This window comes from Herpailurus yagouaroundi, unplaced genomic scaffold (assembly GCF_014898765.1).
Source record: "Herpailurus yagouaroundi ecotype Mexico unplaced genomic scaffold, PumYag 190, whole genome shotgun sequence".
Classification (NCBI taxonomy): domain Eukaryota; kingdom Metazoa; phylum Chordata; class Mammalia; order Carnivora; family Felidae; genus Herpailurus; species Herpailurus yagouaroundi.
The window spans coordinates 9,178,763-9,191,935 of NW_024412421.1; the positions used below are offsets into that span (position 1 = coordinate 9,178,763).

At 51.3% G+C, this 13,173-nt stretch overlaps 1 protein-coding gene across 1 annotated transcript in view; it reads left to right on the plus strand.

Moving 5' to 3' along the window:
- The window catches only part of SLC6A2 (solute carrier family 6 member 2), a 46,256-nt gene extending 44,655 nt beyond the window's left edge, over nucleotides 1-1,601 (plus strand). Inside the window, exons 13-14 of the mRNA XM_040498045.1 lie at nucleotides 821-892; nucleotides 1,492-1,601. Coding sequence (XP_040353979.1) covers nucleotides 821-892; nucleotides 1,492-1,515 — 96 coding nt within the window. The 3' untranslated portion in view covers nucleotides 1,516-1,601. The remainder of the gene's footprint in view (nucleotides 1-820; nucleotides 893-1,491) is intronic.
- The last annotated feature ends 11,572 nt before the right edge of the window (nucleotides 1,602-13,173 follow it).

A 13,173-nucleotide genomic window follows, 5' to 3' on the forward strand; every position in this document is an offset into this window, starting at 1 on the left:
TCCTTCATCCCTTCATGCCCTGACTTTCCAGCTATTTGGTGTGAGTCTACAAGGCCCCAGCAGTCCGCTGGGCACCAGATGAAACTCCCCAGAGCTCACATTCTAATGAGGGGGACAGACAGACAAATGAGGGCATCAGGAAGCCACACAAGGGCTGGGGGAAGAGGGTCCCAGGCCGGGCTTGTCTGTCCCCTCCCCCGGCTCCTTGTGAACATGTTTCCTGTCCTTGAAATCCCACATCCAGGAGCCTCCGGGTCACCGGGAGGGTCTGTGCTCGGTCAGCGCATCCTGGGCCTGAGAACCACGATCTGCTTTGCGCTTTTTAGTTGTCACACTGTGGGAGCAGGGAGGGCGTCCCACCTTGCAGGGATCAGTCATTGATCCAGATGCCTTCCCGAGTCCCCGCCCTGTGTCTGTACCCCAGGGAGGGCCTGCCCTGATCCCCAGCAACGCTACTCCATCTTCTGGGCCCTCGTTGTGCTCCGAGCCTGTCCTCTGCAACACTTCAGCTGTGGTTTCAAAATTGCCCCTGTGCGTGTGTGTTCCCCAAAGCACGGACCGTGTGCGTCTCCTTGAGCTCTGCAGCCGCAGGGCCTCACCTCGTGTCTGACCACAGTAGTCGACCCCATAAACACGGACTAGACCAGTGAGTCCGCGTGAACCGACCCGGGCCACAAACAAGGACAGTGTGTCTTGTGTGGACCTCACACGCTGTCCTTGTGGGACTTCAGGGCCAGATAGCAGGTGGCCTGTGTCTGGGCTGCCGGGAGGTGCCCCTGGGCCCGGCTGAGGCCTCCTCCCCCTCCCCGTCTTCTCACAGAGGCTGGCCTATGGCATCACCCCGGAGAACGAGCATCACCTGGTGGCCCAGAGGGATGTCAGGCAGTTCCAAGTAGGTGCAGGCCGGACCGCTCTGGGCGGGAGGCCGGACCGTTCCGGGCGGGGGGCCCTAGCTGCCCCCCACTGTATGCTGGCTGCACATACCACATGCTACAAAACCCTGAGCAGCTGTGGGGCTATTGTCCCAGGGGTGTGGTGTCAGGAATGGCGGAGAGGGGCCTGTCCCCTGCTTCTACTAGCTTCCAGCTGCCCCCCTGCTCCTTGGTCCTGGGAAACCACACGTCCAGTCTTTCCGAAGCTTTATTTCTTCTCTGTAAGTTGTCACCCTAGGCTGGGGATCTCTTATCTCGCAGGATGAGCCACAGGATGACTTAAGTCCTTTAACTTTAAAACCCTGGGGGGTGGGGGCCGGGGGAGGGTCCTGGTGAGCCCCCTGCTTCAGACTTGCTGTGCCACTTTGCGAGGCTTCCTCGCCCTTTCTGGGCCCAAGTGACGGTTAAGGAGTCAGCCTGCACGTTCTCCGGGGTCTTTGGAGGGAGGGGCTGTGTTCTCTGCCTCCCCCTGCTTCTGCTGTCCTTCTGGGCCCCCGGGTCCTCTCGTCCCCACCCGCCTCTGGCCTTGGCATCACAACCCTGCCATCTTCCTCTGCAGCTGCAGCACTGGCTGGCCATCTGAGCCCCAAGGAGGGACCCTGCCGTGCCGACGCCCAGGTCCAAGGCTTTGCTGCCACCCCGGACACAGTCTTGGGACTCCTCTCCCGAAAGATGTTCTCTCCACCCCTACCCCTCTTTCCCCAGTTACAAATGATTTAGTGACCTCGTTTTTATTCACCTTCTGTTCATCTGGCCCGGTGGCTTTGAGCTTGGATTGGAAAGTCTGGAGGGGGAGGAGGAGGGGAGGGAACAGGAAAAGTGACTTCCATCGAGCCCCTTTTGTTTTGGGAAAGCCTCACCCACCCTGGGATCTGGCCCAAGCTGAGCTCCATCCACGCTTCAGGCAGAATTCACGACTACCTTTGCTGTGCTTTGGGGCCACAGGAGAAATCCCGCCCACCAAATCAGAGAGAGGATGTCGTTTTTTGGCCAGATACCATAAAACCGAACACAAACAAAAAGGCCGGCTGCGTCTGGGGCAGGGGATCCTCTCTCTCTCTTGCCACCCAGTCAGCATTCTGGTGTCTGAACCTTGATCAGGGAGCGTGGCTTGGTTTGTTCCGGTCATCAGTCTGGATAGATGCTTTGGAGGCTTGTGAGAAGAATCCTTCATGGTTAGTTTTCACTCTGGCTAAGCTGAATCTGATTTGTGCATGTTCTGGAACATTCTTCCAGCTTCTGGTGGTCAGAGGGTCCAGAGCCATGGATGTCACGCGGCAAAATGTAGATGAGCCGCAGTGAGGAGGTTTTGCAGAAGTACCAGATGAGCTCATAGAGGCCACGTGCAGGGCTTGGTCTGTTGGGCACATGGGGCCCAGAAACCCATCTGTGGCTTCTGAGATCTTTCTGGGGGACTTGGGACAGGAACCCAGCGAGGCCAGAAGTGTGTCTATACTACAGAATTCTCTGCCATCCTCACAGGGACAGGTGGATGCCCAAGGGCATCCTGATAGGCTGTTTGTTTATCTGTTGTCCGCAGACACCTGCAAAGGTCTTCCCTGGGAATCCCACCCAGCACGGACCAGGGCTCTCAAGTGGTGGGGAGTTGGCCCTGAAAACTCCCTTTGTCTCTCCTGATGGTCTTAACTTGGCATCTGAGGGCATGGTGGAGCCAAGCAGATAGCAACCTGGTCATTCAAGTCGAGGGGAAAATATTCTGAGCTGATGGAGCAGGATGATGGTTTTAGAGAATTTGCAGGTTGACTTCTGATACACATTTGCAAGTGGCGCCCTCTGGTGGTGGTGATGGTGGTGCGTTTCAGCTCATTCAGAGAACAGATTTGTAGTTTGGGAAGTTGGTGGCATCTATTTGGGGTTTATGTTTATGGTTTGAGTCTCTTATGCCTTCCTTGGAAATCTAGATTCAGAGGTTCTTGTTGTGACTGAGGAAGCCCCTATTGAGGAATCTTGGGCCATAAATAAATAAATAAATAGGCTGCTCGTACTGGGAGTGTAGGAAGACTCACATCCAGAAGGTACTTTGCATAAGACTGGGGTGTCCCTGAGCCCGATCAATCAATCATGCAGTTTGTGGAAGAGGGTTATGTTGGGGGCGGGGGGAATGGCGGGGCAGGGAGGTGGTCTTCTCTCTGAAGGTCCTGAGATTTCCCTGCTAAGTCAGTGTCCTTGGGTCACTTTTTGGAGAAAAGTGGGAGAATCAGAAGACTTCTGATATTTTTATGTAAAAAGGCCAGTTCAAAGGCTAAGCCCAAGTGGCAGGTGTCTTGGATTGCTGTGGAAGGCGGGGCCTGAGGGCATCCAACGGAGAGCTGAACAATAAGGTGGGGGCGATGGAGATGAGGGAAGGGCGACCCATCACAGGTAGGATTTGGTCCCGTAAGCGACTTCAAATCCTCCCGTGAAGAGTAACTCCTCCCTAGGTGTTCTAGTCGTTTTACACAAAGTCCCTTCATCCCCGTCACCTCCCATCTTCCCAGCAAGGATTGCAGGGCTGGTTTCTGTCCCATTTCCCAGGTGGGAACACCAAGGCTCAGTATTTCGGCCGCTCTTGTTCAAGTTTTCTCAGCTCCTAAGGGATCCAGTCAGACCCTCAAGTCGGATCCCGTGCCTCTTAGCCCAGAGCACTTTGAAATCCCCAGCACACTGCGGTTTACCCCACCCAGGGCTGTCGTTAAAAAATAAACAAAACCCAGTCAAGTGGCCAGGGAGTGTTTCTTAGCAAAAGAGCAATGTATTGGAAGAAGGGAAGAGGGGAGAGAGGTCATTTGTTTACAGCTGTCCCCTTTTGGATGGACTCAGTCACGCTGGGGAACAGCGGGGCACGAACCTGCAGTTTTCTCTTTCCATCTGCATGTGGCCCTTCTGCCTCCAGACATCTGTCCCGAGGGCGAATCAGAGATGCGGTGCTAGCTGACCCAACACCAAACCAACGCCGTGGTGCTGCCTTGTTTCGGAAGTCGGCTCCTGAGCTTGGGGTGAGGGGGGTCTGGCCCCGAGCCCGAGCCCCCCGGGGGGGGGGGATGGGGGCCCCAGGAAGCCCTTGGAAGTTCTCATGGAGGTGCTGGCAGGCCTTCTGGGCTCACCTTCCACCCACACTTAACGGAGGAGGAGTATGTGCTTTATCCTGAGTAACGTTTGACTTCTTTTTTGTGGCCTTTTTTTGATAGCAGAGGTTACCCGAGATAAGGGTGTTCCTGTGTACTGTATATGACACTTTTGCTATTTTACCGGGTTTTTAAAGAATTATTATTTTCCATGAAATGTAAACTCTCCGTTTAAGACCATCGCCTTCACATCTACTGGATGTCTAGTCATTTCGCGACCACCCGTCAGTGGATCGTCATTCTAGATGCAGATGAGACAAAGGAGAAGGGAGCCGCCAACTCTTGCCAATATCCTGCTGAGTAAAGGTCCCCAAAGCTGCCTTAATTCTCAGAGGGCGCCCCTGCCCGGTGGGGGGGAGGCTGTCTCTGGCCGTATGATCCATATGGCGGCCCTGGTGATGTGAGACCGAAGCACTCTTACCAAAGACGTCATTTCCTAGCAAAGAAGCCCACGGAGCTCATTTCGTATGTTTACTTCCTTTGAAAGCCATGGGATGGAGAACAGAGAGGAAGCGCGTAGAAACAGCACAGTTTTCAGAGTCTGCAGGGATCTGGGTCTACCACTGCCCAGGGGGGTTCCTAGGGAGGAGGGGTCTCTTCATCTCTCTGGGCTTCGGCTTCTTTGTCTGTAAAAGCAAGGGTCAGATCAGATCATCAAAGGTCCCATCCAGTTAAAAAAATGTTCCGGTCTCCACGACAACGTACTTGTGCTAAATTTACAACGAGGGAAGCACCTCGCTGGCTGTGAGTCCTTCCAGAATGATCTGGTGGCCAATAACCTACTGAGTAGAGAAATGTCAGGTTTCTGGCCTCCAGAACTTTGATTTTTCTGGACATTCAGTAGTTCCTCCTTCTCCAGTATTTCTTCCACTGGTGCCAGAAACACTTGGTATTTAAAAATAAATTAATAAATCCAACCCATTTGTGCTCAAGATCTTGAGGGTAACACGTGAGGCCCCGGTGAGTCCCAGGATCCATAGCTGTGTGGGTATCAGCATATTTATTGCCGCCACGTCAGAAACCACCAAAACACTGGTGAACGTGAAGTTGCTTTTGGGGTACCCGCCCTCAGCCCTCTGTTTCTCCACTTCTGTGTAAATAAGGATTGTCCCAGTGGTGCCCTCCCTGTGTCACGGACTGTTCCCATGTCATGCAGGTGTCTGTGTCAGGTGTGGATTTATTTTAAAAGCTGTTCTCTTCATGGAAAAATCAGTGTACAGAATAATAAAGGAGATTTCCTGTGCCGTGTGTCTAGTGGTGGGTTCTCTCGGTCACGAAGGTAAAATGCTATGAATTATGTAAGGCAGATGGGAGTGTCTGTGATCAGCCTCCAGCTAGTAAGGAAGAGCTTCTGGTCAGAGTGGTCCACTTTTCACCCAAATAACTCTTTTTATAACCCATGGAACAGGAGACTGGAGGGGGTTAAATATGTAATCCCAGCTCTGAGATTGACACGTGTGTTTATTTTTTTTTTTGATTGATTGAAAGTCAAGCCACTAACGTAGTTACATTGTTTTTATTTTTTTTTTAATGTTTATTTATTTTGGAGAGAGAGATAGAGCACATGAGAGTTGGGGGGGGGGGGGGAAGAGAGTGGGGGGCAGGAGATCCAAAGCGGGCTCTGTGCTGACAGGCTGACAGCAGGAAGCCCAATGAGGGGCTCAAAGTCATGAACCATGAGATCATGGCCTGAGCCAAAGTTGAACACTTAACCAAATGAGCCACCCAGGAGCCTCCATTGGTTTTATTTCTTAAGACATATTTTTAATGAATAACTCTGTGTCCAAGTGACACAGAGTTACCTAGTTTTGCATTCCATTTCTAGGGCTGAATTCGATTGAATTCAATGCACAATCTATTATTACACTTCCCTGGGGAGAAGGATACATTAACGCGTAGGTCCTCATTGCTAAGTACTGTCATTATTGGGGAAGGTGTGAGCTCACATTATGATTTTCAATGCAAGTCAACAAGCAGACACAGTGACATCAATATAAATGAGGTATTGACAAAAAAAAAAAAAATCCAGTCTATGTCTTTAAATATGTAAAAGGCAGTCAGGGATGGGTGGTAAACAACTTACAAGAAGATTAGACCAGAACGGAGAATGGGCTGTTGCTGGAAGTGGTGAGCTCCCCATCACTGGAGACATGCAAGCAGGCAATGTCTCTTGGGTAGGTTATGGAGGGGACTCGATGTCACATAGGGGCGGGGGAGAGAGGGTGCATAAACTCTAAAGGCCCCTCCGTGGAGCTTCTTTTAGGAGAATCACGAGCCCAACCTCACGCAGCGGCAGTAGGACAGGTAAACACACATACCAAGGGTCTTGAGGTGAGGACTGGTTTGCCCTGTTGAGTTGCAGCTGGGCGGACATCCCAGGGAGGGTTTTATGATTCTGACCATTTGGTTTTGACTCCGAAATCAGAGTTGGGGTTTATTATAGTGAATCAAACAAAAGGCAGGCATGCTTCCAGCCTTCCCTTTGTGCATGCTGACATTTAACGAGTGTCTGCAGCCCCGCGGGTGGAGCGGAGGGAGGTTGGGTCAGAAGCTGAAAGGGCAGCTCTTCTGGGGACGGTGGGGCACCTGGCGACCCTGGCTGCCACCCTGTGCCCTAGGCTGGCAAATGTGGTAGGAGAAGACTCACCGGTGAGCCTCACTTTGGGCAACTGCTAGTCTTTTAAATTTTCCCCAATTTAATCACAGCCTTTTGGAGGGACGTAGCTTCATTTTTATCTCTTTCCAAAAGCACTGATATGTGTCATCTCTCTCTCAGGGACTCAATTTGTCCATCTGTATAATGGGTCAGGAGTTATTAAAACTGTTTATGGATGGACTTGAAAAATGTCAGAACCTTTTGAAATGAAACGCAAATTTTGTCTTTGATGAGTTTGTGTCTACTCCTCTGGGAGACAGAATGCACGTGTCCTTCAGAGTCTCGGATGTTTGAGACTCATGGGTATATGTGCATATAAGCTTTGGGGGCCTCCCTCTTCTGATGATACACGGCGTTGGTCTCTGGTCACCACCCCCAACCAAGCGAACATGACATAATCCATCCCACCATCCAACATGTCATTTGTTTTCCTGACAATGACCCTGTGAGGTGAGGTAAGGGGCAAAAAGAACAATGTACCCACTGGACAGATGAGGAAACTGAGGGCTCGGGTTGAGAAGTGACCCACCCAGGGACACACAGCCACTGAAGGGTGAGTGTTTGCTCTCTGCATTATGGGGTGTCCTCTGAAATTGAGGTGGGGGAGGGATCAGTTCCAACAGGTGCCTTGAGCTGTGGGAAAAGACAGTGGGACTATGAGGACTTGAAATTCAGGTTGAGGATACGTTGCAGGGGACTGAAGAGGATTTTTTGTCACACAGTCTCTAGTAGGGTAGTCAAGGTGTGTCTGGATGGGTCAGTATTGTTAGGAGTCAAGGCTATGGAAAAGTTTCAGAGCCCACTTGGGACCAGCTACTCTGATGTTAGGACCGAGTCACATTAGAAAAGTCAACATTAAGCATTGGTTTCCCCATCAATAGAGAGAAAGGGTTGGGTTAGGTGATACTTTGAGGTCCTTTCTGTTTTTGACTCTATGAGATATCTCCATAAGCTGTCACAGGGCCTATGGACTAATTCACACTAAGATGTGAATGACTACCTTTCTAGGCACACACTAATAAACAGAGGTGTTTGCTGCTGCCTTTCATTCACCCTACAGATTTAGTGCAGGGGTCAGCAAACATTTTCTGCAAAAGTCTCTGTCACAACTATTGAACTGCTATTATAGCATAACAGTAGCTTTATTGATGAAACATCTGGGGGGCTGGATTTGGCCTGCAGTTTATAGTCTGCTTGGGTCTGGTGGAAAGAACAAAAGGTTTCTTTAGCAATCTGGACCTGGGTTTGAATCCCATCTCTACTACTTCCTGCCGTGGAATCCTGCAGAAAGTTAAATAAGATATGTGAGGCTTTCTTGTACCTGAAGGGCAGGAATAAGTGTGCATAAGAGAGCTATGCCAGGAGGATCAGACAAGACAGTGTGCACTTAGGAGTGACATCCCGGGAGCCGCAGTGGCTGGATCCAAACCCTGGTCCCATCACTCAATAGGGCAAAAACTAGAGTGAGTCTCAGCCTCCTCTGCTTCGGTTTGTGATTTCTGCCTGAGTGGCCACTTGGTGGGGCCGTGGGGAGGACTAGACGTTAGTATTATGTTCAGGATAGTGTCTGCTCCATAGCTTGTGTTCAGGGCAGATCAGCTCCATGATGAGTGTCTATCTCCTCCCCCTCCCCCACCTCTGCCCATTTCAAAGGCAGCCCAGTTACTGTTGGGTTTTTCTGCAGCCAAAACAGGGTCTCTGTTCCTTTGTCCCCTCCTTCAGATGCTGCCTCTGAGGTTTGAACTGGGTCTGGGTAGCCAAACCCAAGTCTCTCTCCCTGGGCCCCAGTGCACGTGACCCCCCCGGGCAGGAAGTTCAAGCTTCGGGAAATGCCAGCGTCCAACAGCCAGCCTTCTGCAGGACCCGCCTGCCCCACAAGCCCTCTGCTGTCAGCCTCCATTAGACTGATAGCACGGGAGAGGCTCCCCCAGCCAGGCATCAGCTCGGGCAGCCTTGACCTCAACTCCAGCCCAGAGGAGGAGCAGACAGAGGTGTGGTGACCAGAGACTCCTGGAAGAGCTGGCAACTAAGTGACTTCTGGCGTCCTGCTTCTCAGCTCCTGGCTCTGTCGGCCTCAGGCCTGGGAGGGGCTGAGCTGGGCCAGACCAGCAGGGCATGGAGGTAAGGGGGTGGGCTGCAGGAAATCAAGGAAGACCATCTCTGTCCCCTGAGAAGGCCCAAGCAAAGTCCATTGCCTGGACATACCCAGGGGCCACAAATGGATCGTTTCTGTAGCCAAGAATGACCCCACACACCCTGCAGCTTTGGGCCCCAGTCCAGAGTACCAGCTGAGAATGGGCAGACTCAGAATCAGAAGAGGAGAGGCCTGACACACGCCCAGCCCCTGGCCACAGGAAGCCTGGTGCAGACTTGAAGGCCATGGCCAGCCCAACATTGGGGCACCTACCTGCTGTCCACCCGAGCATATTCCCAGGTCCGTGCTAAACTTCTTTTCTTGCGTCACAGCCCCTCAGGCTCCCCGGTAGTTGCCATTAAGCCCTGATCCGCCATCTGCAGTCACATGACAGTAATGACACCCTATCAGGAGAGAAGAGTGGGTGGTGGGTGGTATCTGAGGCATGCTCACAGGTAAGGAAGGGCAAGGCAACTCCGACATTTCAAATGAGCCGCAGAGTCAGATCAGGGAGCATCACAGCGAAGATTAGAATTGTTAATTAGACAGTTACATTTAGAGCGGCCCCACTGAAGTTATGGAATTAGAAGGGAAACAGGGCACAAGGAGTCCCTGGGTTTGTTAAAGAGAGAATGGAGCCCTCCTGGTCTCACAGCCATGGATCCCCTGAGGTGCTGTGACCTTAGGAACATCAGCACCTTAGACAAGGCCAATGCACCGAGTTGACATTTAATTAGCCAAACATTGGCTTATCCAGTGCCAGTTACTGTCCCAGGTGCTTTGCAAATTTCATCTCATTGAATTCTCCTGATGAGGCCAGGAGGTAGTATGATTATCTCCATTTGCAAATGGGGGAAACTGAGACACAAAGAGATGAAATAACTTACCAGTTGGTGAAACTGGGGTTTGAACCCAGGGAGTCTTGTGTTTGTTTGTTTTTTTTTTTAATTTTTTTTTAATGTTTATTTATTTTGAGGGACAGAGCACAAGGAGGGGCAGGGACAGAGAGAGAGGGAGACACAGAATCCTAAGGAGGCTCCAGGCTCTGAGCTGTCAGCACAGAGCCCGATGTTGGGGCTCAAACCCACGAACCGTGAGATCATGACCTGAGCTGAAGTCAGACGCTTACCTGACTGGGCCACTCAGGCACCCTGGGAGTCTTGTGTTCTTAATCACCCCGGTATGTCATTGTCTCTGGGCCCTGGCCATACAGGCATAACATGATTCAGCCGGTAGGGGCATGGTCCTCAACGAGTTCCAACACACTCTTCATTACAAACAATCTGTAATCTGTACACACATATGTAATTTGTATACACACATTATATATGTATATATACACACAAATATATTTAAATATGTATGCATTTAAGTGCCTCCAGTGTACTAGGAAGCAAAAGACTTGCCCAAGGTCACTACAGTAAGAGAGTTCATCTTGAACAGACATTTCCTGGCTCCCGGAGAAAATACCTATGCTTTCTCTGAACACACCCTAATCCCATGCTGTCTGGTTCTTTATGTCGAATACAGGTTCCACTTGGGTTCCCCATCCTTATCCTCTATATGTTAGGATGACAATATAACAGGAATCTACGTATGGTCCCTTAACAAATGAGATTTTTCTCATGCTCTTGTGACAGATAGGCAATGGGTCAGGGAGAGACATGTTCTTCAGGAGGAAGAAGAGAAGCGTCTGCTCTCGGAGAAGAACTTTAGTGAGGGTCTCTGCCCAGACGTGCCCAGTAGCCTGGGATGGCTGTGGAGACACTTAAGAAAAGTCGTCAAGGATGTGGACTATTTGCAGCTTTCCATTTCACCATCCACATCCATAGCATGTGGTTCTCATGCTCATGGGTGGCGGGGGGGGGGGGCAGGCAAATTCACCTGCAGACATCTTGCCCACCTTTCGGGCAGGAGGAGGGGAAATAAAGAGAAGGGGCAAAAGGCAGAGGCCAGCTGTGTCTGTGATTCTTTACTCAGAAGAGTGGGTCTCCTAGAACCCTACCTGGATGTCTGCCTGTATCTCATGGGCCAGATCCATGCATCACGGCAATTTCTAGCTATCAGGGTGTCTGGAATTTGTAACTGGGTACATTGCTGCTCTGGACAAAATCAGGGTTCTCTCAGGAAGAAGACACGAAGGATATTGGGAAAACACTGGTCATTGCCTCCTTTCCCGTGGCTTCTTCACCCCTGGAATCCATCATCTGCTGAGAACTGTGGGGGCCCTTGTGGAAAGCACCAGGGTCTGAGTGGCCGTAGATAAGGGCTTCTCTGTCCCATGGGCTGAAATCAATTACTCTCTTGGACTCAGGGCTCAGGTCTTGCAGGGCGAGGACAGGCAGACCTGGGGCTGGCTGAGCAGGTGGGGATGTATGTCTGCTGACAGAAGGTTTCTGCCCATCCCAGGTTCCTGCTTACCTTCTCTGGCCTGACCACACCTTAGCAACAGAGGAAGCGGATTAAAATAGAATATGGGCGCTGTGGCCGCCAGATGGCGCCAATGCACATTCCTCCTGCAGAGCAGAGGCTGAGAGAAGCCAGGAGGATGGGGGTCTTTGTTCTCTAGACCCCCCTCGGAGCCCATCCGAACCTTCCACACTTCCCTGAACCAGGGGAGCAGAGAGTAGTTTTTGTCTGGATGAAAAGATCCATTTGGTTTTGTATTGTTATCTCTCGGGTGGATTTATTTACTCTTTCATTCACTTATTCACTGATGAAAACCCTACCTGGTCCTAGTGCATACCAGGGAGGAACTGGACTATAGAAAGAAGGAATAACCCTGTCATTGAGAAACTCTCAGTCTGATAGAGGAGGCAGATGGTGTGCTGATCAGGAAACATATATTAAGCACCTACTGCGTGCTTATTTGTAGCCCGCTGGCGTCTCCCCAGTGCCTTCAAAGTAAACCCAGACTATCCTCATTTCATTCTCCCTCTCTGTTCTGGTCACCCTACATACACTAGCTGCAGATGTGTACCCAAGGACACCCTGTCCCCCTGGGCCTCATCCTGGGGCCTTTCCCCATCTCTCTGAAACTGGCCAACTCTTACCTGTCCCTCATGGTATCGCCCCTAAAAAGCCTTTCCTAACCCACCCCTCTCACCAAACTTACCACAATTTGTTGAAATGAATTTTTAGGGGGCCAGCAACTTTGGGGACAGAAGACCGCAACCACCGATATTTATCTCTCCAGTGTCGAGACGAGTATCTGGCACATGGTGGGCCCTCGGTAGATGGTGGGGTTTACAGAGATGAGGGGGACAAGGCCATCTCAAAACCTGGCAGAGAAATCGTGCACAGAACCCCACCTGGGGAGATCATAGAGTGCCCTGCAACAGGTGATACTTGAGCTGAGTCAGGAGGAGAATTCCAGGTCATGAGAATAGCAAAAGTGACAGCACAGATGCACGCAGGACTACAGGGGACACAAGGAGCTGAAGAAATTTGCAGTGGAAATTTCCAAATAGAAGGGCTGCAGAGGCAAGTAAGATCTAGAAGATGAGGGCCTTCCCAACTTGCAATAGGGAGATGGAACTTTTTTCCAGAGGGCAATGAGGAGTCATTAATAAGTTTTCGATAGGAGTGGAGCAGATGTCCATACTTGGGTGTCACATAGTGTATCAGGAAGTGACTGCTGTGGAACAAACCGGCCCAAAGCTTAAAACAACAGCCGTGTATTCGGCCAAGTGGTCTGTGGACCACCCAGGAAGGTCCGCGGATCTGGCCGGCCTCAGCTGATCCTGACTGGGCTCACCCAAGCGTCTGAAGCTGCGGGTCGGCTGGAGGCCGACTGGTCTTGGATAGCCTCTCCTGGGATGCCTCCCCTCTGTGTGCTGCCTCATTCCTGGCAGGCTGGCCTGGGCTCGTTCACACGGCAGTCATGCGGGTTCAAGACAGTGTGTGAACACGTGCAAGACCTCTTGAGGCACAGCATCACTTCTGCCATATTTTATTGTCAAAGCCAGTGAAGAGGCCAACCCAGACTCTTTATGAGTGGAGCTGCAAAATCAGACGGCAAAGGATGTGCATAGCAAGGGAAAACCAGGGTGGCCGTTCACATGGATCACCCTGGCGCTATAGCACAGAGAAAAAATGGCAGGGAGGCTAGTTAGGACTTTCATCAGCCCGGATGAGAGGCAAAGGACAGACGCTTTGCAGAGAAGTGCTGTGCGAGTGGAGTTTTCCGAGCACTTCTGAGGTGCCCGGAAATGGATTCGTTCTGTTGGAGGCTGGGGAGACCACCAGGGCCAGGAAACATTTCATCTCAGTTTGAAGTAGGAATAAGACTTGAGGAGCTCCTACCCAGGCTGCCCCTGCGTGGTT